General features: G+C 54.5%; 11 protein-coding genes across 11 annotated transcripts; 3 read left to right on the top strand and 8 right to left on the bottom strand.

The window, feature by feature from the left end:
• Positions 1-81: 81 nt before the first annotated feature.
• On the bottom strand, positions 82-1,401 carry CORC01_13980 (GRF zinc finger; the record flags this gene model as incomplete). Its single annotated transcript, XM_022625594.1, has 1 exon — positions 82-1,401. The coding sequence occupies one exon, from the start codon at positions 1,399-1,401 to the stop codon at positions 82-84; it is 1,320 nt and encodes a 439-aa protein (XP_022467903.1).
• Positions 1,402-1,994: 593 nt separating this feature from the next.
• On the top strand, positions 1,995-3,193 carry CORC01_13979 (WD repeat domain-containing protein; the record flags this gene model as incomplete). The annotated part of the gene is made up of 3 exons (XM_022625593.1): positions 1,995-2,167; positions 2,238-2,463; positions 2,555-3,193. The coding sequence occupies 3 exons, from the start codon at positions 1,995-1,997 to the stop codon at positions 3,191-3,193; spliced, it is 1,038 nt and encodes a 345-aa protein (XP_022467902.1).
• Positions 3,194-4,038: 845 nt separating this feature from the next.
• On the bottom strand, positions 4,039-6,073 carry CORC01_13978 (DEAD/DEAH box helicase; the record flags this gene model as incomplete). The annotated part of the gene is made up of 2 exons (XM_022625592.1): positions 4,039-5,647; positions 5,712-6,073. The coding sequence occupies 2 exons, from the start codon at positions 6,071-6,073 to the stop codon at positions 4,039-4,041; spliced, it is 1,971 nt and encodes a 656-aa protein (XP_022467901.1).
• A 1,061-nt stretch (positions 6,074-7,134) lies between these two features.
• CORC01_13977 (uncharacterized protein) lies at positions 7,135-8,384 on the bottom strand (the record flags this gene model as incomplete). The annotated part of the gene is made up of 2 exons (XM_022625591.1): positions 7,135-7,706; positions 7,760-8,384. Coding segments are annotated over 2 exons (1,197 nt in total), but the record flags the coding sequence as incomplete, so codon positions are not given.
• Positions 8,385-11,827: 3,443 nt separating this feature from the next.
• Positions 11,828-12,585, bottom strand: CORC01_13976 (CUE domain-containing protein; the record flags this gene model as incomplete). Its single annotated transcript, XM_022625590.1, has 2 exons — positions 11,828-12,139; positions 12,316-12,585. 2 exons carry the CDS (start codon positions 12,583-12,585, stop codon positions 11,828-11,830), a joined length of 582 nt encoding a protein of 193 aa, XP_022467899.1.
• A 767-nt stretch (positions 12,586-13,352) lies between these two features.
• On the bottom strand, positions 13,353-14,974 carry CORC01_13975 (NOT2/NOT3/NOT5 family protein; the record flags this gene model as incomplete). Its single annotated transcript, XM_022625589.1, has 6 exons — positions 13,353-13,412; positions 13,470-13,611; positions 13,659-13,862; positions 13,911-14,226; positions 14,279-14,745; positions 14,859-14,974. 6 exons carry the CDS (start codon positions 14,972-14,974, stop codon positions 13,353-13,355), a joined length of 1,305 nt encoding a protein of 434 aa, XP_022467898.1.
• Positions 14,975-15,796: 822 nt separating this feature from the next.
• Positions 15,797-15,961, top strand: CORC01_13974 (uncharacterized protein; the record flags this gene model as incomplete). The annotated part of the gene is made up of 1 exon (XM_022625588.1): positions 15,797-15,961. One exon carries the CDS (start codon positions 15,797-15,799, stop codon positions 15,959-15,961), a length of 165 nt encoding a protein of 54 aa, XP_022467897.1.
• Positions 15,962-16,622: 661 nt separating this feature from the next.
• CORC01_13973 (CobW/HypB/UreG) lies at positions 16,623-17,991 on the bottom strand (the record flags this gene model as incomplete). The annotated part of the gene is made up of 4 exons (XM_022625587.1): positions 16,623-16,958; positions 17,011-17,524; positions 17,576-17,672; positions 17,793-17,991. 4 exons carry the CDS (start codon positions 17,989-17,991, stop codon positions 16,623-16,625), a joined length of 1,146 nt encoding a protein of 381 aa, XP_022467896.1.
• A 614-nt stretch (positions 17,992-18,605) lies between these two features.
• CORC01_13972 (Mob1/phocein family protein) lies at positions 18,606-20,267 on the top strand (the record flags this gene model as incomplete). The annotated part of the gene is made up of 2 exons (XM_022625586.1): positions 18,606-18,821; positions 18,894-20,267. The coding sequence occupies 2 exons, from the start codon at positions 18,606-18,608 to the stop codon at positions 20,265-20,267; spliced, it is 1,590 nt and encodes a 529-aa protein (XP_022467895.1).
• A 912-nt stretch (positions 20,268-21,179) lies between these two features.
• CORC01_13971 (uncharacterized protein) lies at positions 21,180-23,527 on the bottom strand (the record flags this gene model as incomplete). The annotated part of the gene is made up of 5 exons (XM_022625585.1): positions 21,180-21,414; positions 21,497-22,299; positions 22,357-23,099; positions 23,152-23,179; positions 23,231-23,527. 5 exons carry the CDS (start codon positions 23,525-23,527, stop codon positions 21,180-21,182), a joined length of 2,106 nt encoding a protein of 701 aa, XP_022467894.1.
• Positions 23,528-25,242: 1,715 nt separating this feature from the next.
• Positions 25,243-25,830, bottom strand: CORC01_13970 (uncharacterized protein; the record flags this gene model as incomplete). Its single annotated transcript, XM_022625584.1, has 1 exon — positions 25,243-25,830. One exon carries the CDS (start codon positions 25,828-25,830, stop codon positions 25,243-25,245), a length of 588 nt encoding a protein of 195 aa, XP_022467893.1.
• Between the last annotated feature and the right edge of the window lie 890 nt (positions 25,831-26,720).

The following is a 26,720-nucleotide window of genomic DNA, read 5'->3' as shown; positions in this document are numbered from 1 at the left end:
GGCTGCGGCGGGTACTGATATCTGGGTGTGGCGTTCAGTACGGTGGAACAATTCCAGGCGCTGAAAAAAGAAAAAAGAAAATCAAGTGTTGAGTTTTCGATTCGTATGAGTCCATATAGGAATGCCATCGTCGTCAAACCGGGCCCATTGGAAAAAGGAGCAACTGTCCTTGCCGGGCACATTGCCCCCGTGACACATCCAAAAGTACCTCCCATGGTTCTCCTTCTTCCTCTGCACGACCCTCAACACGCACGGAATCCCGCAATCGCACTTGGGCGTGTGGCGCGGGTGCATGTCAGCCCTGTAATCGCGGTAGGTGATGTTGATGCGCTTGTTGCCGGCGACGGGGTGCGGGTCGATGGCCTGCGCCGGCGCGATGCTGTGCTTCCACTCCTCCTGCATCTCGGCGTGCATCACGAGGAGGGAGTTGTGCGGGAGGTGGATCGATATCTGGCCCTCTGCATCGGCGTCCTCGGCCGCCGCCGTCGTCGCATTGGTTCCGTTCTCGCCACCGCCGCCGTCCTTGGGGATGATCCGCCGCACGCGGAACTCGCGCGCGACGCCCAACGACACCGATCCGATGACGGCGCGGGGGCCGAGATAGGTCAGCTGGTCGCTGTGCCACCCGACGTTCTCCTGCGGCCCGTCGTAGCAGTTGACAAAGGCCATGTTGGGAGCCCACGGCTTCGGAGATTGGTACCGCAGCTTCTTGCCCCCGGGGTAGCGCGTCGCCATCCTTGTCTGGATCTCTTGGTTCACAGCCTCTGCGACCTTGGGCTTGACCTTGACGAGCTGCGGCGTGATGCGGCGGATGTCACTCAGCTTGGCGCCGTTGTAGAGATAGTCCGTCTTCTGCGTTTGTATCTCGTCGTAGCTCTCGACGTAGAAGCTCGATGTATGCGGGCTGGCCACGACATTGTCGAATAGTTTAAACGTAACGTTCTTCTCAAAAGACTTTGCTTCCGTCATAAGTTCTCGCAAGAGGTCGTTGGCTTCCTCTGGCGGGAGGAAGTTGTGAACGACGGTGCATGGCGTGTGTTCGGCAATGTCCACCGGATCGTACAGGTGCAGCGTGGCCCCCTTCTTGGACATGAGTTTCTTCTTCGGTTGCGTGGCAGGACCGTTGCCGCTGTCTTCAGACTTCACGGCAAAGTGCCGAAGGGAACTCTGGGCACCAGTAACCCCATTCGACTTTTTGGCCGGGATTGGCGCCTCGAGTGCCTCAAGCGATTCCGCGACGGAGCCATTATGTGCCAAGAGGACGTCCAACAGCACCTCTTGCTCCAAAGTCGGATGAAGAGAAGAGAGAATGGCCAATTTCACTTCCGTTGGCTCATCATCGTCCGTCAGCTTCTCCTCCTGACTGAGCTTCCGCTTCTTCCTGATGAGAAACGAGTCCATGACGTAGGTATCTTAGTCAAGGATAACACGAAAAATCGACCCTATGGTACGTCATGAAGAGATAGAAATGCCAGTCAGTCCAATATAAACTTTGAAGGGGAATGCCTCGAGTCCAAAACCGAACCGACGAAACTCCATCGGTCCAGATCCATGTTGCTAGCAAATGTCTTTCCGAAGGGCGTAGTGAGGAGGCGCGTGGGGAGCGCGAAAGCACGTGCTAATCCCCCACCCCCAGGACGTCTTTAACATGGCGCCCCCCGATAATCGCATCTTTGACATTGCTGCATCTTTGCCCCGCCATCCGCACCACCCACTGGCGGTTGCCCGCAAACCCGCCTGCCACCCCCAGTCTGCCGAGGTACCCCGGATCGGGCGCGGATGATGTTACCATCGACCGGGCAGAGCTATCCCGCCCGCGTTCATATGCCTTTTTGTTGTGTGTATCCGTATGTGTGGGATAGATCCTTGTGTTTGGTCAGCACCGCCGCCAGTGCCAAATCACCAATCCTTTTCCCGCTCGAGCAAAAGAACCACGGGCCGCATCGCGCATTTGCCCTGCTTCGCTCTGCGACGACTTGCTTCCCCCGCCCGCCATGGCCCCAATGCTCGAATTCCGTACGCAGGGCTACAACCCCTACGCCGTAAAGTACTCGCCCTACTACGACTCGCGCATCGCCGTTGCATCGTCGGCCAACTTTGGCATCGTCGGCAACGGCCGCGTCTTCTGCCTCGGGCTGACGGCGCGGGGCATCGAGGTCGAGACGACGTGAGGAGGCCCTCCCCCGCTACCCCTTTCCTAATCTTCCTGGTCTCACAGCTCACCATCTCCTGCTCAGATTCGACACCAACGATTCGCAATATGACCTCGCCTGGTCCGAGATCAACGAGAACCAGCTCGTCGTCGCCTGCGGCGATGGCTCCATCAAGCTCTTCGACCTCGGCGTAAAGGACTTCCCCGTCATGAACTTTCACGAACACAAGCGCGAGACCTTTTCCGTCAACTGGAGCCCCATTACAAAGGACACCTTCGTCTCGAGCTCGTGGGACGGCACGATCAAAGTAGTAAGTTGCGGACCCCTTTCCCCCCATGCGAGAGAGAGAAAGAGAGACAGCGAGAGAGACAATTCGTGATGCTGACCCAAGGCGCAATCAGTGGTCCCCGACCCGAGACCACTCCCTCCGCACCCTCCCCGTAGGAAACTGCACCTACTCGGCCTCCTTCCAACCATCCAACCCACACATCATCTCCGCCGTCTCCTCCGACTCCCAAATCCGCATCTTTGACCTCCGCACCCCCGTCACCTCCCGCTACCACCTGACCACCATGATCCCCGTCCACGCCGCGGGCCCCTCCTTCCCCTCCGCCGCGCCCGCCGAGATCCTCACCCACGACTGGAACAAGTACCGCGACACAGTCATCGCCACAGGCGGCGTCGACCGCGCCGTCCGGACATTCGACATCCGGAATCCCGCAGCGGGACCGGTGGCTGTCATGCAGGGGCACGAGTACGCCGTCAGGAGGCTCGCGTGGAGCCCGCACGCGAGCGATTTGTTGTTGACGGCGAGTTATGATATGACGGTCAGGCTGTGGGATGACCGTTCCAACGCGCCGCCTACGGGTCCGGCTGGCGGGGCGCAGATCGGGGCGCAGGTCGGGGTGATGAACCGGCATACCGAGTTTGTCGTCGGTGTCGACTGGTGTCTGTTTGGTGTCGGCGGTTGGGTTGCTACCGTCGGCTGGGATGAGAGGGTCCTCCTCTGGGACGCTAATGCGCTATTGGCAGGCCGGTGAAGTAGAGTCACTCAAAACTGACCTTGGCCTGTTTGATTGTGAGGGTTTTCTTGGTTTTTTGGTTTTTTGGATGCCAATACCCTTCTCTCGGAAGAGGCGCGCATCTTGGCTTCATTGTCTGGGCGTTTAGGGGCTCTAGAGGCGGTGCGTCAGGACTTGGTGATAATATTCGAAAGGGACCGGCCCCTTTTGGAAATCGTAAATGGCTGCAAATGGCATCGTCTGGCGTTGCTGGGAGCGGATGGCTTGCAATACATGACTGATCTGATCTACTTAAATTACACGTGAAAGGCAAGTGTCTGCCTTTAGTACCTTACTTTGGTGTAAGTCGGTACCACTGTTCAACTCAAACCTAGCTCTATTGAGAAAAGCATGACGTGTTTCACACGAGGCAACGGCAGATTGGTATTTTCTTTTCGTGAAGATGAGATTTGGAGATTTAATGCCCCCAGTATTATTTACATGGCTATGATTGAGCATCCTTTTTTCCGCCCCCTTTCATCTCGGTGGTGTACAGTCAGATATTGGGCGTAGCCCCGTCCCAGTGTCGGTGGGGATGGTAATACAAACACGACTCCCTCAAGTAAAGCCCCCTTTTCCTGTGCTCCGTACAAAATATGGTATGATACAAGCTTGTTTCCCTCAAAAACGGGAATCAAAAGGCAGTGGTGGTGATGTGGGGGGTATGGCATGTCTAATTCAGTGTCGAGGTCGTCAAAAAAAAAAAAAAAAGGTTTCCGTTTCTCACCGACCTCTTCCGATCCATTGGGCACTTGATTTTTCCTTTTGTCTTCTCTCTTCCTTTGCTCACCTGCTACGCCTCTGGAGCTGGTTTCATATTCCGCTTAGAAGGAGGATCTCTGACGATCTCTTCCACCGAAGCCTCGTCCGCCGTCCCGTCCGCCACGGCTGAATCCACCACCCTGGCGGCGGTCAGAACTAGAGCCGTCAAACTCCATCTTCTCAAAAGCATCGCGGGGCTCGCGGCGGCTAAAGCCACCACGGTTGCCACGGTCACCACTGCGGTCGCCGCCATAGCCGCCACGACCACCGTCCCGGTCACCATCTCTGGAGAATCTGGAGTTTTCTCTAATGTTAAGGCCGCGGATTCTACGCAGACCCCGCTTGTCGGCGGTGGAAGCACTCATGGAGGGCGTAGTGTCGAGCCGCATGGCATCAACGAACCACTCGCGGAGCTCGTCAGCCTTGGCCTGAACATTATCGCGGTTCTGGCCAAACAGCGAGAGGTAAGCGATGTTCAGGACGTCGCTGCTAATCCGAGAAGTGGCCTCGGTCACCTTCTGACACATCTCTGAGGGCTGCTCTTGGCTGGTGAAGTCGAACTGGGCACACTCGATCCCCTTGTTTGGCTTCAAGGGAAGGCCCTGCAGTTCCCGACGGGCAGCGTCCATTTCGCTATCAGCAAGAATAATCCATCCCTCACCCTCCTTGCCTGCACGAGCCGTACGGCCGAGTCTGTGGATGTACTGCTCACGATCCGATGTAGCGCCAATCTGAATAACGTGGGTGACGTTGGGGAAATCAAGACCTCTGGCAGTGACGTCGGTAGAGAACAGAATGCCAGACTTGGCGTTGCGGAACAACTCTGCAGACCTCGTACGCTGGCCTTGAGTGAGCTTGGAGTGGATTCTCCAGCCCTGGACGCGATCGCGATCCGTTCTCATAGTGACATCGATGTCGCCCACAAGATCAACCAAGGCTGACGTAGGCAGGAACACAAGGGCCTTGAAGGGCATCAATTCCGGGTTGTCGAGTCTCTTCTGGATTTCCGTATCGATGAGCTCGTACATAGCAGGGAAGACGTTGGCCCAGCCTCGACAGTGAACAACATGCTGATCAACTCTATCGTGGGTGAGAACATCGTCTTTGGAGATGGTCTGAATGAAGTCAAAGTTGTCGGGGCGGACCCATTCGCGGGCAAGAGCGATGACGTTCTTGGGGATGGTGGCAGAGAAAAGCAGAGTCTGGCGCTGAGAAGTGCGAGGGTCGGGCAGCTGATCGACGATAGACTGTAGCTCCTTCTCGAATCCGACGTCAAGCATACGATCCGCCTCATCAAGGACAATCGCGGCCAGGTTGGGAGCCTCGATTCCGCTCTGAGGGTCCGAGAGAAGGTCGTTGAGACGTCCGGGTGTACCGACGAGCAAGTGGCAACCTTCTCTCCGGGTCTTCTGCAGCATCTCGCCCTTTCGTGTTCCACCAACGGCGCGCTGGACGACCAGGCCCGTCTTCGCGCACAACTTCTCGGCCTCGAGGGCGATTTGCTCAGCGAGCTCACGTGTAGGAGAGACGATTATTCCACGAATATCCCTGGAGCTGGCCTGGTACCGCGCGCGCCTGGTTGCGAGCGACGGGTCCGCCGCAATCATCCTCTGCATAATGGGAACAAGGAATGCCAGGGTCTTTCCGGTACCTGTCTTTGCTTGGGCGACCCTGGTAGGAAGCGTCAGTATGTAAAACGGCAGAATCTGGCAGATAATGATGCGACATGACTTACAGGTCCATGCCCTTGAGTGCGGGCTCGATGGTCTTGCTCTGGACATCTGTCATGTCCTCGTACCTCATGGTTTTTGTGATGGTGTCGACAAGGCTGGAGTGTACGCCCAACTTGCTCAAATCTTCGAATTTTGTCGTCATACCCGAGGCGTTTCCATTCTCCTCAGCGGCCGGCGCAGTCGCAGCGTTCGCGGACTCGCTAGAATAGAGCCTGAATGCATTAATGCTGAGGGGTACGCGAAGCGTGCTTTGCGAAGACTGCCCGATCGACTGGAGGGCGGCAGGTCTCGTTGTTCGGAGTGCCGGGGTGGCAAAGGTTGCGCCGCTGATGCGAACGCACCTCCTCAGAGATTGGCGAAACATTTGTAAAGGATGTGATTAAAAAGACAGTAGTTACTGAAGAAAAAGGTCGATACAATACAGCTCTTGGGTTCTGGAAGGGGAAAAAAGGGAGTGGATGAAGGAGGGTGTGTAGGATGCAAAACTGTCGTACTTTTTTCACCAGTCGAATTGGGAGAAGAGCTGGAAGGTGGACAGGAGACGAGCCGATAAGAATTTTTTCCCGGCCTTATCAGCTCTTCGCTCACTTTTCCCTGGGCTTCGGTTGGTTCTCTGATTTTCGGTGGGTCTTTCCTGCGACTGACAGGGGACGGGATGGAACAGCCACTCAATGGCGCGCCCCGGGAGGCTCCGGCTTGTATCCCTGCGAGGCGAGCTTTTAGCGTCTCTGATGGAAGCAGCCAGACTTTGGCTCTATCAATTCGACCGAACAGTTATTATCTCCTTCTCGATTTGCTCAACCGTGTGCAGGAATCCCGACGATAAATCAGCGCTCGAGTAGTAGCTATACCAACATCCGCTGGGAAGCCTATCAAACCCGACAGTAAATGACGTAGCAAAGTGGATCAAAGTCCCGCCAGCTAGCATATTCAAGTCCTCTCTCTTCCTTCCTCGTGATAAATTTCGTCAGGAGCAACTCCCCGCACACGTGGGCCAAGGATCAGCAACACTCATTGAACTCATTAATATTGAAAGCAAGGTTCTCTATAAGTCCAGTCCTTACGCATCATTATCCTGTCGTGATGCCCCGGCTAGACTCCGATCTCTTTGATCATCGCAGCAAACCTCGTGGTCAATTCAACTCTCTAGTGAGACGTTTATGGCAAAAGGGCTCTCCCAGCTGAGCTCGACCCAGCAAGCTAATGTGAGTAATGGTAAAGCTTTCGCAAAGCCCGTTTCGTCCCACACAATGATCTTACTGACTCTTTCAAAAGCAGAGTTTCCACCTCAAAGGACCTGCATTTGCAGCAAACGTACCTGACCTGACAAAGGAAAACGGAAATATACTCCAAAAGTCTAAACCCAAAAATAATGGAAATTTCCCAAACCATAGTACGTTAAATTTGACCTCGTTATCGTTCGTCTCATTGTCGTTTGGGCGCCACGATGGACAAGCCCTCGCCGACACCGTCGGACAGGCCGCCCGTGAGGCCCTCGACAGTCCAGGCGATGGCCTCCGTAAGAGCATGCCCGAGCCTGCCATCGCCCACGTTGCACAGCGCCCCGGTTATGCGCATTCCCTTACTACCGATCGCGTTGGCGAGGCCCATGCCCGCACCTACGAGGTTCTCCGATATCCGGTACTCCCTCTCAGTGCGGGCCGCTAACCGCAGCAGAAGGATGATGTATGGCAGCGCCAGATGGATCAGGACGAAGATGTTGACAACAGCAATTTGTACGCCCCGGTGAAGAATTGACCTGCCATTGTTCGCGCCCCGTGAGGGTGAATAGGCCCGACCACCGGGACTTGGCGGGGGAATGAAGTTGGAGGGTGTTGACGTGCGGAGTCGGTCAAGCTCGTGTTCGTTTAGGTCGCTGGGGAGGGCTTTGAGAATATACTCGACGCCGTCGAGGAACGCTTTCCTCTCGAAGTCGACCGCCGGCCGCCTTGACGGATGCCTCAACTCATCTTGGGCGACGGCAATCAAAGCAAGTCCTAATGAGCAGAGATTAGTCAGAGGATCCCCTATCAGGAGAATCGATTTCTACCTTGCTGGGCGAAGCGCCAATCCACGTTTGAACATTGGCTCGATGCCTGCTGTTGTTGATAGAACTGTTCCGCTTGTTGCCGCTGCTGCTCGAGCTTCTCGGCTGCAGATCGTACCTCGTACGTCCGCGATGACTGGTGGTGTTCGGTGGCCACCAAGCTCATGTGCTGCTCCTCCGTGCTCTCGGAAATGAGGCGCGCTTGCGTGATGTTCCGGTGCACGCCGTCGTCAAGTCCTGAAAGAGAGCGGCTGTGCGATTGCCTGCTTGAGGTGAGGGTCTGCATGCTTGCACTCTTGCGGATAGACCGCAGCGGCGGCAGCCGGGACTGAAGCGACGTTGGCAGCATCGAGAAGACTGTCGATGACATTCTATTCTGCGGAAGAGTAATCTCTTCGAAAATGGGACCCCAGGGCCGCAAGGGGGGCATTGTGTTTTGATTTATTTCTTCACTGGTTGAAGGAAGGGGGACTACCGTCCGTCGGTCCGTCCGCCTGTGTTGACAATCAATGGTTGTCGGGGAATTCGGTGGGATGGCGTGGCGGTCTGTTCTCGGCCTGCTATTCTGGTAAGTCGCAGGCTTGTGATCGAGAGGGCACTGTCGCCAAAGCAGGAATGCTACGGACCAGGAACGTCGAGATCTAGCCCAAGCGCCTGTAACTTTGCGACGGAGGGAATGTTGCCGAAAAAAAAGTGTTGGTTAAGAAATTGCCCCGCTGTCGTAAATCCCACGTTTAAATGCCCTCGAGGCAACGGTTGTATTCGAGTGTGAGAGGTTGTAATTCTTGAGTCTACCTTGGGTGAAATGCTGAGCAGGAGGTGAGGAAGACACCACGATGAATTGGCCACAAAAAAAAAAAACCAATAACCAACGTTTGGCAGATCCGGGTCGATTTCCAGGTGCAATGGATCGAAGCTCTTTGAGCGAGTTGAAGAATCCAAAGTGAGACAAAGAAGACGACGGGGGGGGGAGAGGCTTTAGAGAAGAGGCAAGGTAAAGTAGAGCAGTACTTGGAACTAAGAACCTGGAAGCGAAAGAAGTCGGGTGGAGGTGGAGATGGGGTGGGAGTGTACCGGTTGGTGGTGTGTGAATGACACTGAAAAGAACCCGTGGACAGGTCCCTTTGGCAGTCGTTCCCACTGGGCCCGCTGGGGCGGATCTGATGGGCGGATGGATCGAATCGGTGGTGGCCGGCTCGCTGATAGGTAGTCTGACACGAAGTGGGAGAGCGTCCCGTCAGATGAGGAAAGTTTACCTCATGTTTGTGAGATAATACCTCTACAAGCACGGAACCTTGGTTGCCAAAGCGAGAGAACGGTCAGGTACCTCGAGATGCTCAAGTCTTTGTTGTGTTCTACTACCTTATGCGAGCCCCGGCGTACTATTGCGTAGCAGACGGGAGTTGCGTAAGATGTTGAGCCACACAAGGGCCCCGCCTCCCAGTTACCTGCCTAAGCCCACGAGCCTTTTTTTTTCTTGCCCTTTTCCTTTTCACATACCTATCTGTCAGCTTGTGTCTATCTGCCCCATGCTATCGCAGAGTCGCTCGCCCTGCTTTCGCCTTTTTTCCCACTGGCAGTGGAGATGTCCTGCGCGGTGAAGAGGAACTAAGCCGTCGAAAAGCATGTGAAAGACAGAAATGTTGGGTCGAAGCGGGGCTTCCCTATCGGTCTCTCCTTCTCTATCTGATCCATCCATGCCCCATGCCCATAGCCACCCGCAAAACACATGGCCCATGGCGCCAATGCAACGAATGCATGAAGAGGGTGCCCTTTCTCTCGAGAGAGAGTCGAGGGTCTCCATGGGCATGCGCGCAAATGGGACGCTAAGCGTTACAGGGGTCCAGTCCAAGGTGCACCTGGCTTTCCACCTTTGTAGACAGAGCAACGCGTGCAGTTGAAGGATTGCAGACCGTCGTCACTTTCCTGCAAGTCACCAAGTCATCATGTCTCCAAGCCCACTGTGTCATGCTGCATCTTCCTGCGGGTCTCTTTGGACATTTTCATGCCGCTGGGGAGAGGGGGAGAGGACTTTGATTCAACGGTTGAACGAGCGTCGCATCGGATCAGCAGAAGATTTGGGAGTGACAAGCAGCAACAATGACATAACCTCGATTCTTGACCACGATCCGGCGGCCCCGAATAAAACTTGGAGAGAAAGAAAGTGGGCGGTAAGTACTAGGCTAGAACTAGTTTCTTGCAGCGAGTGAGATCCAGCCGCCAGAGCACGCCGCCGCATCTTGGTACGAACACCGGGCTGTAGCATCCCGTGCCATGGACTGACCCCTCCTAGGGTACCCCTCGTCCCGCCTCCCACCTCATCCTTCTGGCCTCCCGCGCCGGGAGGAAAGACCAGTCAGAAGCAGTGGAAGATTGCTCTCTTCCTCTCAATTCAAAACAGGACCCCGCCTACACTTTCTAGCCACAAATGGAACTCGTTCACAGAAAAGGCACTTGCTACTGTCTCTTTGCCACTGGCGTTGTTTTCGTCCTTGTCTATCCGCGCAGGCCTCGGGTTGTTCTTCTCATGACATGCGACGCAAGGGGGGGTCTGTCCACCCCAAGAATAGATTCAGGTGCAATTCTCATCAGTCGAACCATACCAGTCGGAGAATTAAAGGACGGAGTAACGATGCCAGAGCCGTCTGGGTAACCCTGGGAGACGATGAGATCTGGCATTCATGGGATCTGATATTCGTCGGTCCCATGCTGGACCACTCGCCGCATCGGGAAAGACGAGGATTTGCCCGCGGCCCAGGCCAGAATTCCCAAAACATGCCGTTTCCTTTGACCAAACACCTGTACGTTGTTGCGGCTGTACAAAGTTGCGCCCATGTCTCATTTTCTCTCTTCTGTCTTTGTGCCACCAAACTCGACAACCCTCAGGAACTCGCGGGACCCCCACGTGTCTGTCAGGAGCCAGGCACGAGGAACGCAGATGAACAGGACTCGTGTGCTTCCCGAGTCATTACCAGCAAATCCGTCTACCCCGTGCCCCCAGCCAGCAGAAACATCAGTTGCGCGCGGATCTTCCTGCTACCTGGACAGGTATGAACATAATCGTTGCTTGTCATGGAGACAAAGTCTTAGTTCAGTCAGAGCAATACAAGTCATCGTTGAGATAAGAAGAATACACGGGTTCACGTGCATGTGCCATTGTTGCATCGGCAGCCCAGCACGTAAGACAAGATCCATCGTCGTTGCTATTGCAGTGAGACAAACCTCCTCAAGGTCCTGTCTTTTCAGTCACACAAACACTCCCGGTTGCCGAGAGAGCCTCATTTGCACGTGCCGTGGCCTGAACACAATGCTATGATTCATTTATATTTCCTTATGCAAAACTCGAGCACCTAAGAACTATTGATGTCTTCTACCTAAACCCACGCCGTCGTCTCTGCATAGCCTCTGTACCCATGTCCCTCCTTCTGGCTAGTGATTCTCACTTCACTGACATGTCACTGAATAAGGGCACCGCTCGCGTCCATGATAACCGTTCTAAACCTTCTCAGCCTTGGGTCGAGCAAGCGCAGAACGCAACGACCGAGTCAAGCCACAGGACACGTCAAGCTCGTGTCATTTCAAAACGAAGAACTAGAACCTCGCGACGATGGCGGCACTTGGGGAACACCGTCCGGGACACACGACGGCGCAACTTTTCCCGCCCGCTACTTGCGACAACTACCGGAGTAGCGGCTTCTTATCTCAACCAGTTCGAACGTACCTTAGCACGTGCTTATCAACTTTGTCGCCTCACCCCATTCATCCGTCGAGGCATCCGGGCCTCCTCGACGCATGTCATGGCAGATCCACATTGCACCATCGGCCCGCTGAGCCACTGTCCGAGGAGAAAGTGGACTTGTGTAGGCTCCGCCAGCGCTCGGAGCATATGAATATGTGCCATTATCCCCATCCACCCTCTCAGACTAAACGGTGAAGCCGTGACTCCCGCAGTTTGTCGTGTATCTGTGTTGTACAGGCTCCCAAATGCACGTAACCTGCCGATCTCCATGCCTTCGACCAGCAAAAAGTACGCTGTTAAAAGCAATCCCCAGTGCGCCCTCCGTTCCCAGGCTATGCCGCCTTCTCCGCGGCGATCTTGGCCTCCATCTTTCGCCGCGCTGCGAGGATCATCTCGTCTCTCCGCTTCTGCAACAGCGACTGCCTCTCGTCCCTGTTCGAGCTCCAACCCTTGGCTGATTTCTCCTTCTCCGTGGCGGCGTCCGCTTCCGCTTGCCGCTGCTGCGCCGAAATCTTGTCCTGGAGTTTGTATCTCGTGATAAGGTCCGGCTGCGTGGGCTTCGCGGGTGCCTTGGCCGGTGTTGAAGAGCTGGCCGCGGCGTTGTTCGCTCCCGGTGGAGGAGGGGGCTGAAAGGTGATTGGAGGCTGTAGATATCACGTCCCAGGTCAGCTACGACTGCGCTACATCAGAGGAAGCATCTCCGACATCGTCGGCATAGTAGCTTCCAAAAGTATGCTATGTTCATTTCGCCGGGACTCGACTTCGGCACGCCGAGTATTCGTCCGAGGTGAAAGTAGGTAAAGCAAGGTTCCAAACTTACAGCTTCCATACGTCCTGCGAGAATCCTCTCAGAGGTCGCCTGGATATTCCCGCCGTTTCTCTGCAGATCCCATAGAATCGTCCGCCTGTCCACCTGCGGGAACATCTGTTGTATCCTCTCGACCGCCGCCTCACGTGTACGTAGCACCGATGCAGCGCTCTGTCGCGGCGCTGGCGGCGGCGCTGGTGAAAAAAACAGGAACCGTATCACAAATGCCGTGACCAGCAATATCATCACCAGGTACGGAAGCGAGATCTGCTCGTTCGCCATTGCTGTAGATCTGGTGTCTGTCGCGTGCCGCACTGGCCGGTGCTCTCCTCGTCGGTTTGCCGTAAGACTGGGTCGGCCGTTTGCGGGCTTTCGCTATTGGAGGTGGTGACTGGGGGCTCAGGCTGCTGCACGCCTCATGGAGACTGCGATGGTGATATGGAGAGACGGAGGAGCGTATCGCCGCTGCGCATGGGATAGGAACGTGGTCAGATTAGATGCGTGGAGACCGGCTGGCAGCTTTTATGGAGTTGATGAGTTCATCAGCCTTCCTCATGGAGCAGGGGTTTGGAGCTTATGTGGCGCGAGATCGGAGTTTCCCGCGCTTTTCCGTGTAAGTATGACGCGCACGGACTGTCTCGACAACAACCATCACAGCACCTCACCTACCAAGGTATAACACAGCAGGAGTCGATTCTCGCCGTATCAGGCGCTTCCCATACCAGACGGGCGGCATCGCGTAAATATTCCAGAACTGGCAAAGGAGTCATTTTTTTCGTTTGTTTGCAGCATCGGCATCGTCATTTTATTTCCCTTCGTTTAACGGCCGTGGGTAACTCCCATTGATCAGTGATTCATACAACAAAGCAGCGGCAGATATGCAGCGTCTGCCATTTGCCTGGCCAGCTTCACACCGGAAGCCTGCAAAACCATGCCTTATCAACATGACTTAACGCCTGTCGGGTCTCATGCCCAGTGCCCAGGTACCAAGTCGTTTCCAGCCTCGTCAATAGAACGAGAAAGCCAATGAACCATACACCCCAATTCACCTATGCAGCCGGTTGTACCAGATTCGTCTCCAGATCACCGTAGTGGAGAGTGAGTTCTCTCTGTGTAGAGTTAGTGATTTGAGCTCAACGACTTCTAGAAAGAAGTTCAAGACATACCCGCTCCTTGCGCCAGTTGGTGGTGTCCCAGACAATGTAGTAACCACGCTCATGGTGAGGACCAAGACTAGCGGGCATCATGAGCTCATCCTTGGTAAGCCATAAATGCAGCTTCTTGTGCCAACGCCAGTTTCGGCTGTGCCTGGGAGGTTGTTAGTCGCCATCACTGAAGACGTGAGAGATACATACAACTCGACCGCAGCTAATTGCTGCTTGATATCCTGCGTACAACTGTAGAAGATCCAGAATAGTGTCTCTTCGTTGAACGACGGAATCTTCGTGTCGATGGGCTGCACATTGGTCACCTTATAACACTCTGGGAGCCGAACGTTGGGAATCGCAGGACGTGGCGGAGTGTCGTCGAAGAGAGAGTAGATCTGCGTAGAGATGAGACTGCCACAGTCAGTAAAACCTTCATATCTGAAAAGTCAGGCAGCTTACTCTGGCGAGTTGACGTTCAGACCGAACTCGTTGGGGTCCATTCCCTGCATCAGCGCGCCGTAGCTTGGGTAGTTGTTCATGAGAACACGCAGACCCTTCATACCGAACTTGTCGATGGGCGCCATTCCTGCCAGAGGGTCCTGCACCTCGGGTGCTTGGCCATCCTTCTCCTCCTTGGCCTTGCCAGCGACTACGTCGTTACCAATGGCTCCAGCGGGGTTTCTGGCCTCTGCAGACTGGGATGCGCTGTCACCACCGGTCTCCTCAGAGAAAGAGCTGCCTCTCTCGACAGACGTTTCTTGTATTCTCGATTGATCTGTATCACATAAGTGAGCGCGTTACTGTCAGGCGCGGTGGATTCGACATACCTTGTACGCTGGCGATAGACGATGAGCGGCCATCTGAGGTTCTGCTGTTCGCAGAAAGCGCATTGAGTAGACCATTGCCGGCACCTGCGCTTCGGGTAGGAGGTATCGAGGCGGATGAGCCACTCGCCTGGTTGCCGCCGAAACCCAAAGAGGGCATGAGATTGCCACTTCGCTCACCACCGATCTCACCGTTCGAGTTTCTGTTCAAGGGCGGAAAATCATCCACCGGATTAGACTGCGCTTGAGGCGCCGGACCTGCGCTGCTCTGGCCACCGAAACGGAAGGCGCCTTGACGAGCCGAGGTTGGCGTAAAGAGCTCATCCTGTCCACTCTGTGCCGAAAGTGGCGTCGACTGCTGGTTGCGCGGCACCGGACCAGCACCCAGGTTCCGCGAAGCTGTTGATGACCACATGTTTGTTTGGCCGGTGGTGTTCATCTGGGCGTTGTTGGAGAGGGATGGAAATTCGCTACTTCAGAAGTCAGTACCACCATCGTTGCCAGAATCCATGAGCGCAGAAGCGTCCGCAGTCGCGCCAGAGGCAATGATGAGGGAGAGGAGCAAGGGAGGAAATAAAAATACGTCTTGAGAACTTCCGCATAGCCCTTTTTGGGCTGCTCGCCAGGCAAAGATGAGGCTCCATCCATCTTCTCTTGTCTTGCTGCTCTCTTTCGAACGAGGCGCTGCTTTCTGCCCATGATGAAAGGAAGAGAAGAGACAAGGCCAAGAAGGCGGAGCTTAGAAAAGAAAAGCAGAAGTGACCAAGTGCGGCTGATTGTGAAGCTTGAAAAGCGGCTGGTGCTGCTGATTTGGGAGGTGATCGTGGGGAAAGTGGTAGGAACATGTGCAGGGTAGCCGGTGAAGGAGGAAGGAGGAAGGAGGAAGGAACATACGAGAGGTCCAACGGTGTTGCCGGTTGCGACCCGCTTAAGCTCTGTGCAAAGCTCACATTTCCTCCAAGTTGACGGGCTTGATTTTGCAGACCAGCGCCTCCCATGGGCACTCCTCCTCCAAATGCCCAGCCAGACCCATTACTGCCTGTGTATTCCAAGAAACTCCACGTTAACATCAGATCTTCATACTTGCAAACCCCCGCGCACACGACCACACACACACACACAGGGAGAGAGAGAGACAGAGTTGAGTGTCCCTACCTATTTTGCCATTTGGTAACCTGTTTGACACTGCCCTCCCAGCTTGCTGTTGTTGTTGTTGTTGCTGCTGCTGCTGCTGGCCACCAAAACCTGCTGGTATGCCACGCAGTGATTGAGGAGCTACTCCTACTGGTTCCGCCCATCGTCAGCTTGGAGGTCTTAAAGAGTGTCGCCTGAGAGTAACGAGGCCCGAAGCCAAGGTATCTAAGCAGCATATGTAAAATGGAACCCTTATTGTCTATCCAAAGGCCATGTTTAACGTTGGGCTGGGTCGGCGCCAGTTCTCGAGAATGAGGGCTACACGTCGGCGCTGGCAGTGGCGATGGTCTACTGAGAGCATCCTCGGCGGCGTGACGTTTCGCGCGCATGAACTCGATGCCCCTCAAGTTTACTCGACGATATAGAGGCGCGGCGACCACAATTGAGAGGTGCGACGAGATCGAAGTGGCCTTGATGAACATGCAAACGGCGGGGTACCTCGAGGCTGAAAGGGGACGACTAGAGGGTCAGGCCTACCTGGTCGATTCATGATGAAGGCTCGGGGAGTAGAAAGTCGCAATCGAGAGTCGCGTCGTATGGTTCGTCGTAGCGCGGGGGTTCGGGGTTCAATTAGGATGGGCGAGGGTCGAGATGGCTCGAAAGATTATTCTGATTCGAAGCTTGCGCACGATGGAAGCTCTATGCGGTTTCCATGTGTACAGTATAGAGAGGTCGAAGCCCAGCCAACACTAACGCGCGGAGGACCGGTCAAAGATGGATCCGATGGCCTGTGCGTCCAGAGCCCCTCCAAAAAACCCCTGCATCAGTGCAAACACGCGCTACTGCCGTACATGTACCTGGGGCCTTTTTTTGACATCACGTCCTTTTCGACACTTGGGATGGCAGCTTCCAGCATGCATTGATCTGATGCACCCTGCAACCATGGCGCTCTTTCTCCCGTCTACGTCCTTAAGTGGCATTCATATGGCCCAAGGTAACCAATCCCACGACCTCATGACAGACCAGTGAGCGGCAGCCTCAAGTTTTCTGCTGCTGCAATGGATGCGGCCTCGACGACTTTCGTTAGTCTCTAGAAAGCCAACGATGCTATGTTTTCAAAAGATGTTTCCTGTACGCCTTGCGGACGATGTCTCAATGATCATGCATCCAAAACAACGCGCTGTGTCTCAGAAGTCCTTCTCATTCATACGATTCATGGGGTCGAGTTGAGTGTATCTACCAAACTCTTCTCAAAGTCGACACCCTCGAGGTACCTTCCAATAAGAATTATCTTGCCTCGCTCAGCTTGCGCGGCTTCGCGCGATTGGTCGGGCGAGTCGAGAATCTCGAATATTTCCCTCACACCCTGGATGAGTTTGACGTCGCCGTTGTCAAAGATGAGCCGTCCCTTTGACCGATGAACGTCGACCGTCGTCTTCTCGTCTCCAGGAAGCTTGCGGTCCCAAAGCATCTTTCTCAGCCACCAATCGATGTTTTTCAATTGAGAAGGTGCCAGCTTTGGCACTGGTATCGAGACGGTTGAAATGGTCTATGCTTGTTCAGCGAAAAGACATGCTTCAGCGTTTCCGGGGTTCACTCACCGAATCTAGATGGCTGTGGCCCTTTTGGCTGGTATCAAGTTCCGTGACTTGGTCATAGGCATGCAAATCCAGCAGGAAGCCCTCCAGCTTCGGTACCTCGCTCTGCTTGGTGACGTGGATCTTGGCGAGTCCATTGATAGACTCTATCCTCGACCTTACCTGCCCCAGCTCTTCCTCAGAAACCAGATCTGACTTGTTAATGACAATGACGTCGGCGTGTGAGATCTGGACGTGTGCCGTCGTCATGAGCGGGCCGTGACTGTGGCCGTCATCCTCTTTGTGCTCCCCGTCAATCTCGATCTTGCCAGCGGGATCATCGAGGCTGCGAAGAATATTCTTCGCATCTACAAGAGTCACAATACCATCCAAATAGATTGTGCTTCCCAGACCATCGTCGACCCAGAACAGGGGCGTAAGATTGCCGGGGTCCGCGAGCCCTGTGGTCTCTAGCAAGATGTAATCAAATGCGCCCTTCTTCTCCATGAGTGACTCGATTGCGTTGACACCGGTGTCCCTGGGCGTGTTAAAACGGATACGATCAGTTTGGGGGGAGGGGGGTTCCTACTTCACAGAGCAGCATATGCAGCCGTTGCCGACTTCGAGCCACTCCTCAACTTGCTCATCGCCTTTGTTAACAGTGAGTGACTTTTCAATGTCGAGCGCTTAAACGTGTTAGTAGTCGCGGTTGCATGGCTTATGTCGGACTTTACATACAATCACCAAACTCTGAAGAATGTCAGTATAACGCTCCAGCTGCGCATTTCATCATGCGATTGACATACCATTCATAATCACAGCAATCTTCTTTCCATGCTGTGCCGTCAAGATATAGTTGAGCAATGTCGTCTTTCCAGCTCCGAGATAACCGGTAACAATTGTGATCGGGACCTTGATTTGGCTCTCCGATGGTGGCAGGTCATCATCCGCAGGATCAGTTCCGGCCTCTACCAGATCAGGCGGGGCATCGTCGTCGAAATCCATGCTAGGATGGAGGGGAAACCTGCGAGAGAGCTCAGACCAATTCTTTTCAAATGCAAATGTCGTATGGAAAGAAGCAGTAAGCGGCTTCCAGAGGAAAGAGTTTGTAAAATCTTGAGATGAAGGTGCAGAGTCAAGAGGTTTCTTTGAGAAGAAATACGCCCTTCAATTGACTTGTCAAGCGAGGAAAGCCCCAGGTGAGAATGAAGTATTCATGGCCAGGGTACGTATCTATTTGACGTCGTCTGGTCCACATACCGGCACTCACAAAAAAAAAGGCACGACGACGGCCGGGGACGATTTCCTGACTAAGCCAAGCTGGGGTGCCGGGGTTGGCAGAACCAGAAGCTCTGGCCCCCAAAGCGCTTCGATGTGGGTGACCTGGAGCTCTTGATTAGCCGCCGACCACGACTTTTCGTCCGCCGCCTCGACATTCCAACCATCAACAAAGACAACTCCGACACCTGTGACCGCGACTTTTCGAGGAGAAAGGGGGAAACACAACAGCTCTTGACCCGCGGTCTCATAATCTCCCCAGCCGCTCGTTCCTCCTCTTCTGCATCATACTCTCCCGAGGAACCCCCCGCACCACAGCCACTCGATCGGCTCCTTTCACTATGGCTATGGCGCCGAGCTCGCCCCGGCTGCCCAGTCCGCCGCCGCCAGCTGAGATCCAATTAGGTCCCAGGTCTCCTTCGATGGGCGCGCAATCGAATCGCGAGGCCTCGCCGATGGAGCAGTCTCTCATCGAAGCCAACTCGAGGCGTCGCATACACTCGGGCACCAAGGCTGCCGACATGGCTGCTGGACCGCCGCTAATCCCCCTGAACGAGGTTCGTAGCACGCGGTGAATAGTACCTTAGTATTGGCTTCTGCCGCTTACACGATGTTTGCTCTTCTTGTAGCTCGACTCGGCCTTCCAGCTCCAGGAGCATCTCGCCGCCCTCCACTACCACCATACCAAGAGCAACAGCATCCCGATAACCCGCACGACCGCAATCCAGCTCGCGACGCCTCCGCCGGGCATCGACCGCACCCTCTGGCTCTACGAACTGTGCCGGTTCCTGATCTCGCAGTGCAACACCCTCATCGTCGGCTTCCTCTTTGATTCCCCCCCTTGCAGCGCCGCGACGTGTCCCGAGATGCGTGCCTCTGAGTGGCAGTTTCTCTGCGCCGTCCACGAACAGCCCAAGAGCTGCTGCGCTATCGACTACTGCTGCCACACCCTCGACTGGGCCGCCAACATCGTCACGGACCCAAAAATCTTCCCCTCGCGCTTCGTCGTCCTCTCCGACGTCCACAACAAGGGCGTCGCCGTCAAGAACCTAGTTAACGTCTTCCGCCGCCTGCACCGCATCTTCGCGCACGCCTGGTTCCAGCACCGCGCCGTCTTCTGGACCATCGAGGGCCAGACCGGGCTGTACGTCTTCTTCAAGACCGTCTGCGACATGTACGACCTCCTCCCCGCCGAGAACTACAAGCTCCCACCCGAGGCCGAGGGACTGGAGACGGCGACGGCGGTGCCTGACGCCAACGGCGGCGATAAGAAGCAGCTTCCCATGTCCATTGTGAAGCCTACCCACCGCGAGAGCCTCGCTCAAGGCGAGGACGACAACTTCCAGCCTGTTGGCCGTACTGCTACGAGACGGCACGTCAGGGCAAGCCCGTCTGTTGGAAGTGCTGTAACGACGGTGGTGGAGGCTGACGAAGAAGACAATGTCGTAACGAATAAATTGCGGGAGATGAGAATCTCTGCCCCTGAGACCCTTGAGGAGGAGCCCGAAGTGGCGGACGTACCGGTGATTGTCGAAAAGGAAATCACGGAGGATGCATCTCCCACGGAAGAAAAGGAGCCCGCGGCGGCTGAGCCTCAAGTAGTTGAAGCCGACCACCCTGACACAGAATCCGACGCGGATACCACGATAGTTCTGAACGACGATGAGCCCAGCATCGCCTCCATAGAAGATGAGGCGGATGAGACCCTGGTGTCATTCGAGTCTGAGGATAAACCCACTTCGGGGAGGGAAGGAGCAGAGGGGGCCGACAAGACTGACGACGCAGAAGACAAGACAGCAGGCGACATCCCAGCTTCGGCTGAAGCAGAGCTTGACGAGAACGCAGACGTCAGCACTCATGATTTTGCTCAGGAATCATCCGCCAAAGCAGTTCAGGCTACAACAGACGCTGCAGACACCGACAGCAAGGCCCAAGAACCCGATAAAGAGGAAGGGGAGCCCAAACATGTTGCAAAGGAGGAAGAGGATAACAAGGATACATGACAGAGGGTGAGGGGGTTTTGATGACTTTGCTTATTGATGAAAAGTTCAAGTTACAGACTTGTTGCCTATCCGTCAAACATGGGGGCTGGGATTTGGTTTCGGCGGGACAACCAACTGCTTTTGCTTGTCAAATTATTACCTCGAGACTTTTTTTTTCCCCTCTCGGGGGCCCGTCTTATTTTCCCCCTTATTATTGTAATGAGATGAGGTCCACGTATGTATAGTATTCTTCTTTTTCATCTTGTGATGTTTTGAAAACGCATCACAAAGAGTGTATGAATATGAGGCAAAGAGTTTATAAAGTTGTTTGTCTAACAAGGTAGATGGATGAATCGAAGCAAAATGTGTGAAATGTAGATCAGTAGATAACAATGTCCAAGAAAATAACAAGTATAATACATTTATCCCCTGCAAGTATGCTAGGGGATTTGCATGCAGCTCAGAATGGAAATGGAAGAATGGAGGGAAAAGAAACAGAAAGACCCAACGCCAAAATGCGCATGGCCTGCCTGGTTTGGTGTGGCATGGCCTCTAGGGGGGTTGGTTTACGGATGTAGCCTCTGAAAGAGCTGGAAGAGGAAGAAAGATGCCGCCGATGGGTAAGTTTAAAAAAAAATAAATAATGATATATGGAAATGCTTGCGTCCCACGCGGCTTGTTTTGATCGTCCATGATCGGGCTTTTCGTTTCCTTTTTGTACCAGCCAATGTCGCTGTCAACGAGCTTCCAACCCTCGCCTTGTCGCAATGCAAAGCGCATGCTGTCCCTACAGCTAGCTAGGCTTATTGGGCTATTGTGAGCCGTGTGCCAACGCGTTCGACACTTCTATCTCCTTTTACTTTTACGAGAACGTGGCGCCAACTCCTCGACCCCGTCCCCTGCCCTCTTTCCCCAGGAGTAGTCGACTAAAACCTAGGCAGACTGAGCTTTCTCCTCCGCCATTTGCATCTTTGCAAAAATGTGTCGGACTTCTCGTAGATTCTCCGCCTGTGCGGATACGGCGTTGGCGTTGCGTTCATCGGCGAAAGTCCGTACGTCTTGCACGATGCGACTGTAGCCCTCATCGTTGGGCAGCCACCAGCGCACGCAGCTGGGCTCGTGAAACATTTCAGCCATTTTGGCGCGGAGTGATATTGGTTGCATGTATCTGTAGGTTTCATCAAACGTCAGTTTTTCCATGGTACGAAAATGGGAAGCAGAGCCGCCAGCCCAGTAAGTATGTCACGTACCCCATCGTCTCTAACAGAGCAAACTTTTTCCGGATCCAGTTGTGATGTTTGGCATCCTGCGGCAAAAACAGCGCCGAGAGGGCAATCCCGGCCTGGATGACGATCAGACTTCCCCTCGGGCTCGACGGCCACCTCTCGACAGCCTCAAAGAGTTGGCAGATGGCGTACGCATGGCCTCTGAGCTCGCCGTACAGATGTTCCCGCTGCGTCGTTGACGACTGACACTTGTGCATCATCATGGTAGAGTTGAACTCGCTAGTGAGCAGCGTCGTGGAGAAGATTGGAAAATCGTACACGACTCCCGTAGTGAACGCGTCAACAATGTCGTCCTCGCCCAAGGGGCTCGCGTGGCTGAAGTCCGTAACGAGGTAAGCAGGGTCAGTAAGTGCGTGGTCCCAACCGTCTTTCCATCCCTGGAGCGAATTTTGCAATCTTTCGTGTTCCGTCGCGAAATCTTCCGGTGTTATCTGGCCCCTGCTGCCTCGGGCAAATAGTGTCGACATTTCTCTCGAAATGACCTTGAGACGGCCTGATTCCGCTTCGATTTTCCAATGCAGACTGTCTTCTTCTTCCAAAACGGCATGCTGATCGCAGTACTCGACGAACGTCGTAAACCACTCCGGGGCTAACATCGTGGGAAAGCCGCCCATGATGGCAATGAAGATGTCGAAGCGTCCATACCAAGACACAATCGTTCTACCGAGAGGGCTCTGCGTGGCCGTCTCGGGTGTAAATAGGTGCGTCAGCATCTCGAAAGCAGCTTTTTGATGCCCCATTAGGTTGATCCAGTCGCCCAGGTACTCCTATATTCCCAGTCAGCCACGCTGTTGTTACCTTAAGACATCGGGGAACTGCCGCACCTCGATTGTGGCAAGTTGAAGAACGGTCAACAGCATAGCAACGTTGTGCTTCTCCTTCCTCTTCAGTGAGTTGAGCAACAAAATGACGCTCTTGTTGTAGTACTTCAGGAACTCCTCCATCTTGCCATTGGGGTCTTGTAATGTGCGATGGTACGCTGCGAAGCCAACAACTGCGTACAGCAGAGCCTCGTTTTGCAACGCAAAATTCGGAAGAATAATGCGAAAGAACTCGTGTGCGTCACTGACCATGCAGTAGTGGTAGTGAGTAACGTTGGCGCAAAAGTATTCCAAATGCTGCCGGAGGTCGGGAGGCAAATGCGACCAGTCGGCGTGACCATCTAGGGACAAGATTGCAAGATCCGGCATCGTATATGCAGTCGTTGTTTGGCTACTCGCCGTAGATGTTGAAGGTGAGGCACTCTTCGTTCCCTCGTGTGACGGTGTCTCGGAGCCGTGCCGCGTACCTCCCGTGCGCTGCAAATTGAATGAAGAAGATGTGCTACTTCTACTCGGCCCAGAGAATTGCTTCTGATAAGACTCTTCCTCTCCTTCGTCCTCATCCAGAATGGTGTCAAGACCGGCGGGCTCTATGTCGTCCTCCCCGTCTTCAGCATCATTGGATGAGTCCGGACTGGCTTGCTGCTGGGTAGACGCTCCATCTTTGGACGCAGAACTCTGAACTGGAGACCCCTTGGTTGCTGGTGGTTCTGGATAGATACATTCTCGGCTACCTTTTCGACACCCTGTACAATGTTAACGATGCGGCGTCACCAGTACCTGTTGGGTCAAACATACTGTCGCAAACTGGCCGAGATTCATCGCACTATATTGAGAGTTAGAAGAGCATAATCTTGCAGATGACAAGGGACCCCACCTTCACTCTCCTACTCCTACACATATAGCAGCCAGACCGTGTTCGTCGATGCTTGACGTGATCTAAGCCCGAGGCCGACTTTCTTCGGTTCCTCGAGGATTTGGGGGCAGTAAGCCCAACGGGGTCAGGGAAACCTGTGAAGTATCCAAGGTTGGGATACGGTCCAGGCATGGCACCGCCCATCATCGGCATCTGGGCACCTGGAAACTGGGGAGGATGTATGTCCTGCAGGCTTGTGCTTTGGCTAGCTGCCACCCCCGTCATGGAGGTGAGAAAATGATGATAGTAATCCCCCATGTTTGCGGCTAGGAGGGACTGACACCGTGATTTTTAGGTGAGAGGCAAGGGAATGAGGAGGTAAGGTATTGTGGATCGTGTGCTTCAGTGTCCTGGGGCAGCTGGCATGCTCTGCCAGTACTCACAGGAACAGTAACGCCGTATCCCTTGGAGTTCGGGGGTCGCTAATCGCGACGGCAGTGCGAGCTTAGGTGGGGCACAGCTACGCAAGGCGGTATACGTCTGAGCAAGCCAAAGGGCGCAGTGAGCCAAGTTGTCGTTAGGGGTTGAGAACCTCGAGTTGGAAAGCCGGAGAGTTGTGGGAGGAGGAGCCGCCCGGGTAAAGGGGTGCGGTGGCCCGGCTAGGTAGATCAAATGAGGAGCTTGAAATGGCGAGCTGGTGAAGTCTGATCTGGGGCATGGGTGCTTTTCCTTCAAAAATGTAGCTTGAATCCGTGGCAACCTACGTATTTCATGAAATTGACCCGAGGGGTAGCAATTGCGGACCCGGCATATGTCGAGAGGGGTCTGTGGTTGGAGTTGTGAGTGGACTTGAGAGGGAGATTGGCCGCTCCTTGTTTTTGGGGAAGCAAAAGAGCGAACTGTGCCACTCGGAAGAGGGCCTCGGTCACCCAGAGCCACAACAGTTCTTTCGATAGCTTGAACGGCGGGTGGTGATGGCAGTAGTGGGGCACTTGGACGGCCACAATGTAACTGGGTTGACTGGAGAGCGGGTATCGCAGCCCGCGCTTTTGTGATCTGCTGGCGGGACTGGCGTAATGGCGGGGGCTACTGGAAGCTACCACGCTAGGAAGGGAAGTCAAGACCCAAACGGATATGGCGAGGTGGTGTTGTGTGGCCTATATGCCCGAATCGATCCCGGCAGAGCTCGAGAGCACTTGGAAGCTGGTGAGAAGCAGAGGCCGATTATGGTTGACCTAAGCCTAGTTGTAAATCAGGGGCCTGGCGAAGCACCAGCTGGCATGGAAATTGGTCCTGAATATTGACGAGTATGGAGAACACGTCGTATTGTGAGATGAGATACACAGCAACGGCTTGGTGAGTATCGATATGCCGTGGTCCACTCACTCGGGTCCGACAAGGGATCAAGATCGAGGAACGGGTTTGTCGAAGAGATTCAAACAGATGAGTACGTCAGATCTGAAGACTCAGAGCCAGCGGCAAGTTCAAAAGTGAGACGAAACTGCCCAAATATGTGGGTATCCTAGCTGCGTTACAACCAGAAATGGTCTGGAATGTATGATCCAAAGTCAAAAACCCCGCCGGTGCGTGATGGTGTACTGATGGGTGGCGCCAAGTAGGGAGCGAGAGTCGACCGGATTGGCAGCTGTGATGTAGCCTAGAGTATGTGACTTGCCGAAAGTGTGAAGTGTCTAGATGGTTGGACAGTCTACAACAGTGATAGTATCCTCAGGAATGGACTGGGATAGAGAACGGTTGTCCTGAAAAGGGATGAAAGAAGCTGGCGCGGGGTGAAGGGGTGTTTTTTTTTGGCGCAGCCACTCTTGCGAGCTCTCTGTCTTGCTCGTGGTTCCCTAGCCTCGGGAGATGCGGTTTTGGAAAGACGGCCCCAGATTGATTAAGGTTCCGGGATGGCGCGTGAGTGCTGGGGCGGCTGAGGCGTGGCAGACGCTGGCGAGAGGCCGATCCAAGGCGTGATATGTAGTCCCGTCACCACCCGTGCCTACTGATGAACGTGGCAACGGCTGGTCGTCCTAAGCCCAAACGGCGTGAATATCCGGGCTGTGCTCGATTTGGTCTGGCCGTCTGACCCAAAGTCTTAGTATAGGGAGAAGAGTAAAGATCGTCCGACCTAGCAGTACCGGTAGACAGGTTCGACTCACCCCTCGCCCTGAAGAGATGGGTTTCCTCCTCACTTGCGTACAAAGTACTTGCGCACAAAGTACAAAGGAGTCTGGATCAGGAACTGGATGTGAGAACCCGACGGAAGGAGAGGCACAGATAAGCCCTGGCAGAAAATGAGACAAGGATCTTCTGTCTACAGAGTAATGTAACGAACCAAAGCAAGCACCCAAGTCGGTGGTGGGGGCAAACCTGAATGAGCTTGCTGGGGTTGGCGGAAAAGCGACACTGGAAGCCCTGTCAACATCTGGTGGTTGAAGTTTGATCAACACCAGGCTAGCTGAAAATGATGTGGAGGTTCCTGTTGTTGATCTGACGCCCTGATCTCGGATCCCACGAGAGAAGAGCCGTGACAGCTGGGCATAGTCGCTCTGGAATTGACATGGATGAGTGAACGGCGGCGTCCTCACTAGTTGCTTAGTACGACCCAAGTTGCGCATATATCGCCGCCAGGCCCATCCTTTGAAACCCGCGTTCCCCAAGCCTGTCGGCGCGAATCTAACATGTAGCGCAAATGCGTTGGGCGGCGCCAGCGGTTGTTTGGCAGTTTGAGAAAACCGTGGGCGCGTTCTTCTGTGCCACTCTAGCGCGGAACTTGTCCAAGCCCTGGCGTCCTGTCACAGCTTTAGGCCTATAAGCTGGTGTTAAAAGGTCACTCTTGGGCAATGTGGGCCTGGTCCTGTCTAAGGCGGCGGAGGTTGATGAAGGGAAGCTGATGAGGGGAAGCTCCCGTGGAACTGTCGAGAGCTGTATGTACCGAGTGTATCATACGGGATGATCATGATCGAACAGTATGAGCAATTACCGCAGCAAGGAAAAAGAAGTTGTGCTCGCCGTCGTCCGAGCGGTTGCTGGCAGTTGTACAGAGATTCCGTGACAAAGCCAGTTTGCAGCGGGATAGGCGGCCTGAGGCACGATGGGATGCAAGAAGAAGGGGACTGTCCAGGCCCTCGTGGATGCTTTGCGTGTTCCCAGGCTGTCGGGGCGTGGAGCCATGGCCTTGGTGGAGGGAGCAGGAGGAGCAGGACGAAGAGACCAGCACCCCTCAACCACCCTAGGCACATCCACAACTCCACAGTCCACACCCACTTCCAGGTCTTGGGGCCCAGATTTTGGTGTCATTGATGGTGAAGGGGGTGTCGTTGGAGCGGGAGCACAGACATGGGGTCGGGAGGTGTGGCCGGGGTGGTGTGGCGGAGGGCTTACCATCTTCTATCCCAGTATGCTCGCAAACCCCAGCCGGCCCGTCTATTCCTATGAACACCAGATCCCTTAGTTGGAAGGGCAGTAGCCGATGGTACAAGCATCAGACTTGCAGCACCCGCGGAAG

The sequence above is a fragment of the Colletotrichum orchidophilum genome (assembly GCF_001831195.1).
Source record: "Colletotrichum orchidophilum strain IMI 309357 chromosome Unknown Scaffold_227.1, whole genome shotgun sequence".
In the NCBI taxonomy this organism is placed as follows: domain Eukaryota; kingdom Fungi; phylum Ascomycota; class Sordariomycetes; order Glomerellales; family Glomerellaceae; genus Colletotrichum; species Colletotrichum orchidophilum.
The sequence above is the reverse complement of the archived record's forward strand: the minus strand, read 5'-3'. Positions and strand labels throughout refer to the sequence as shown.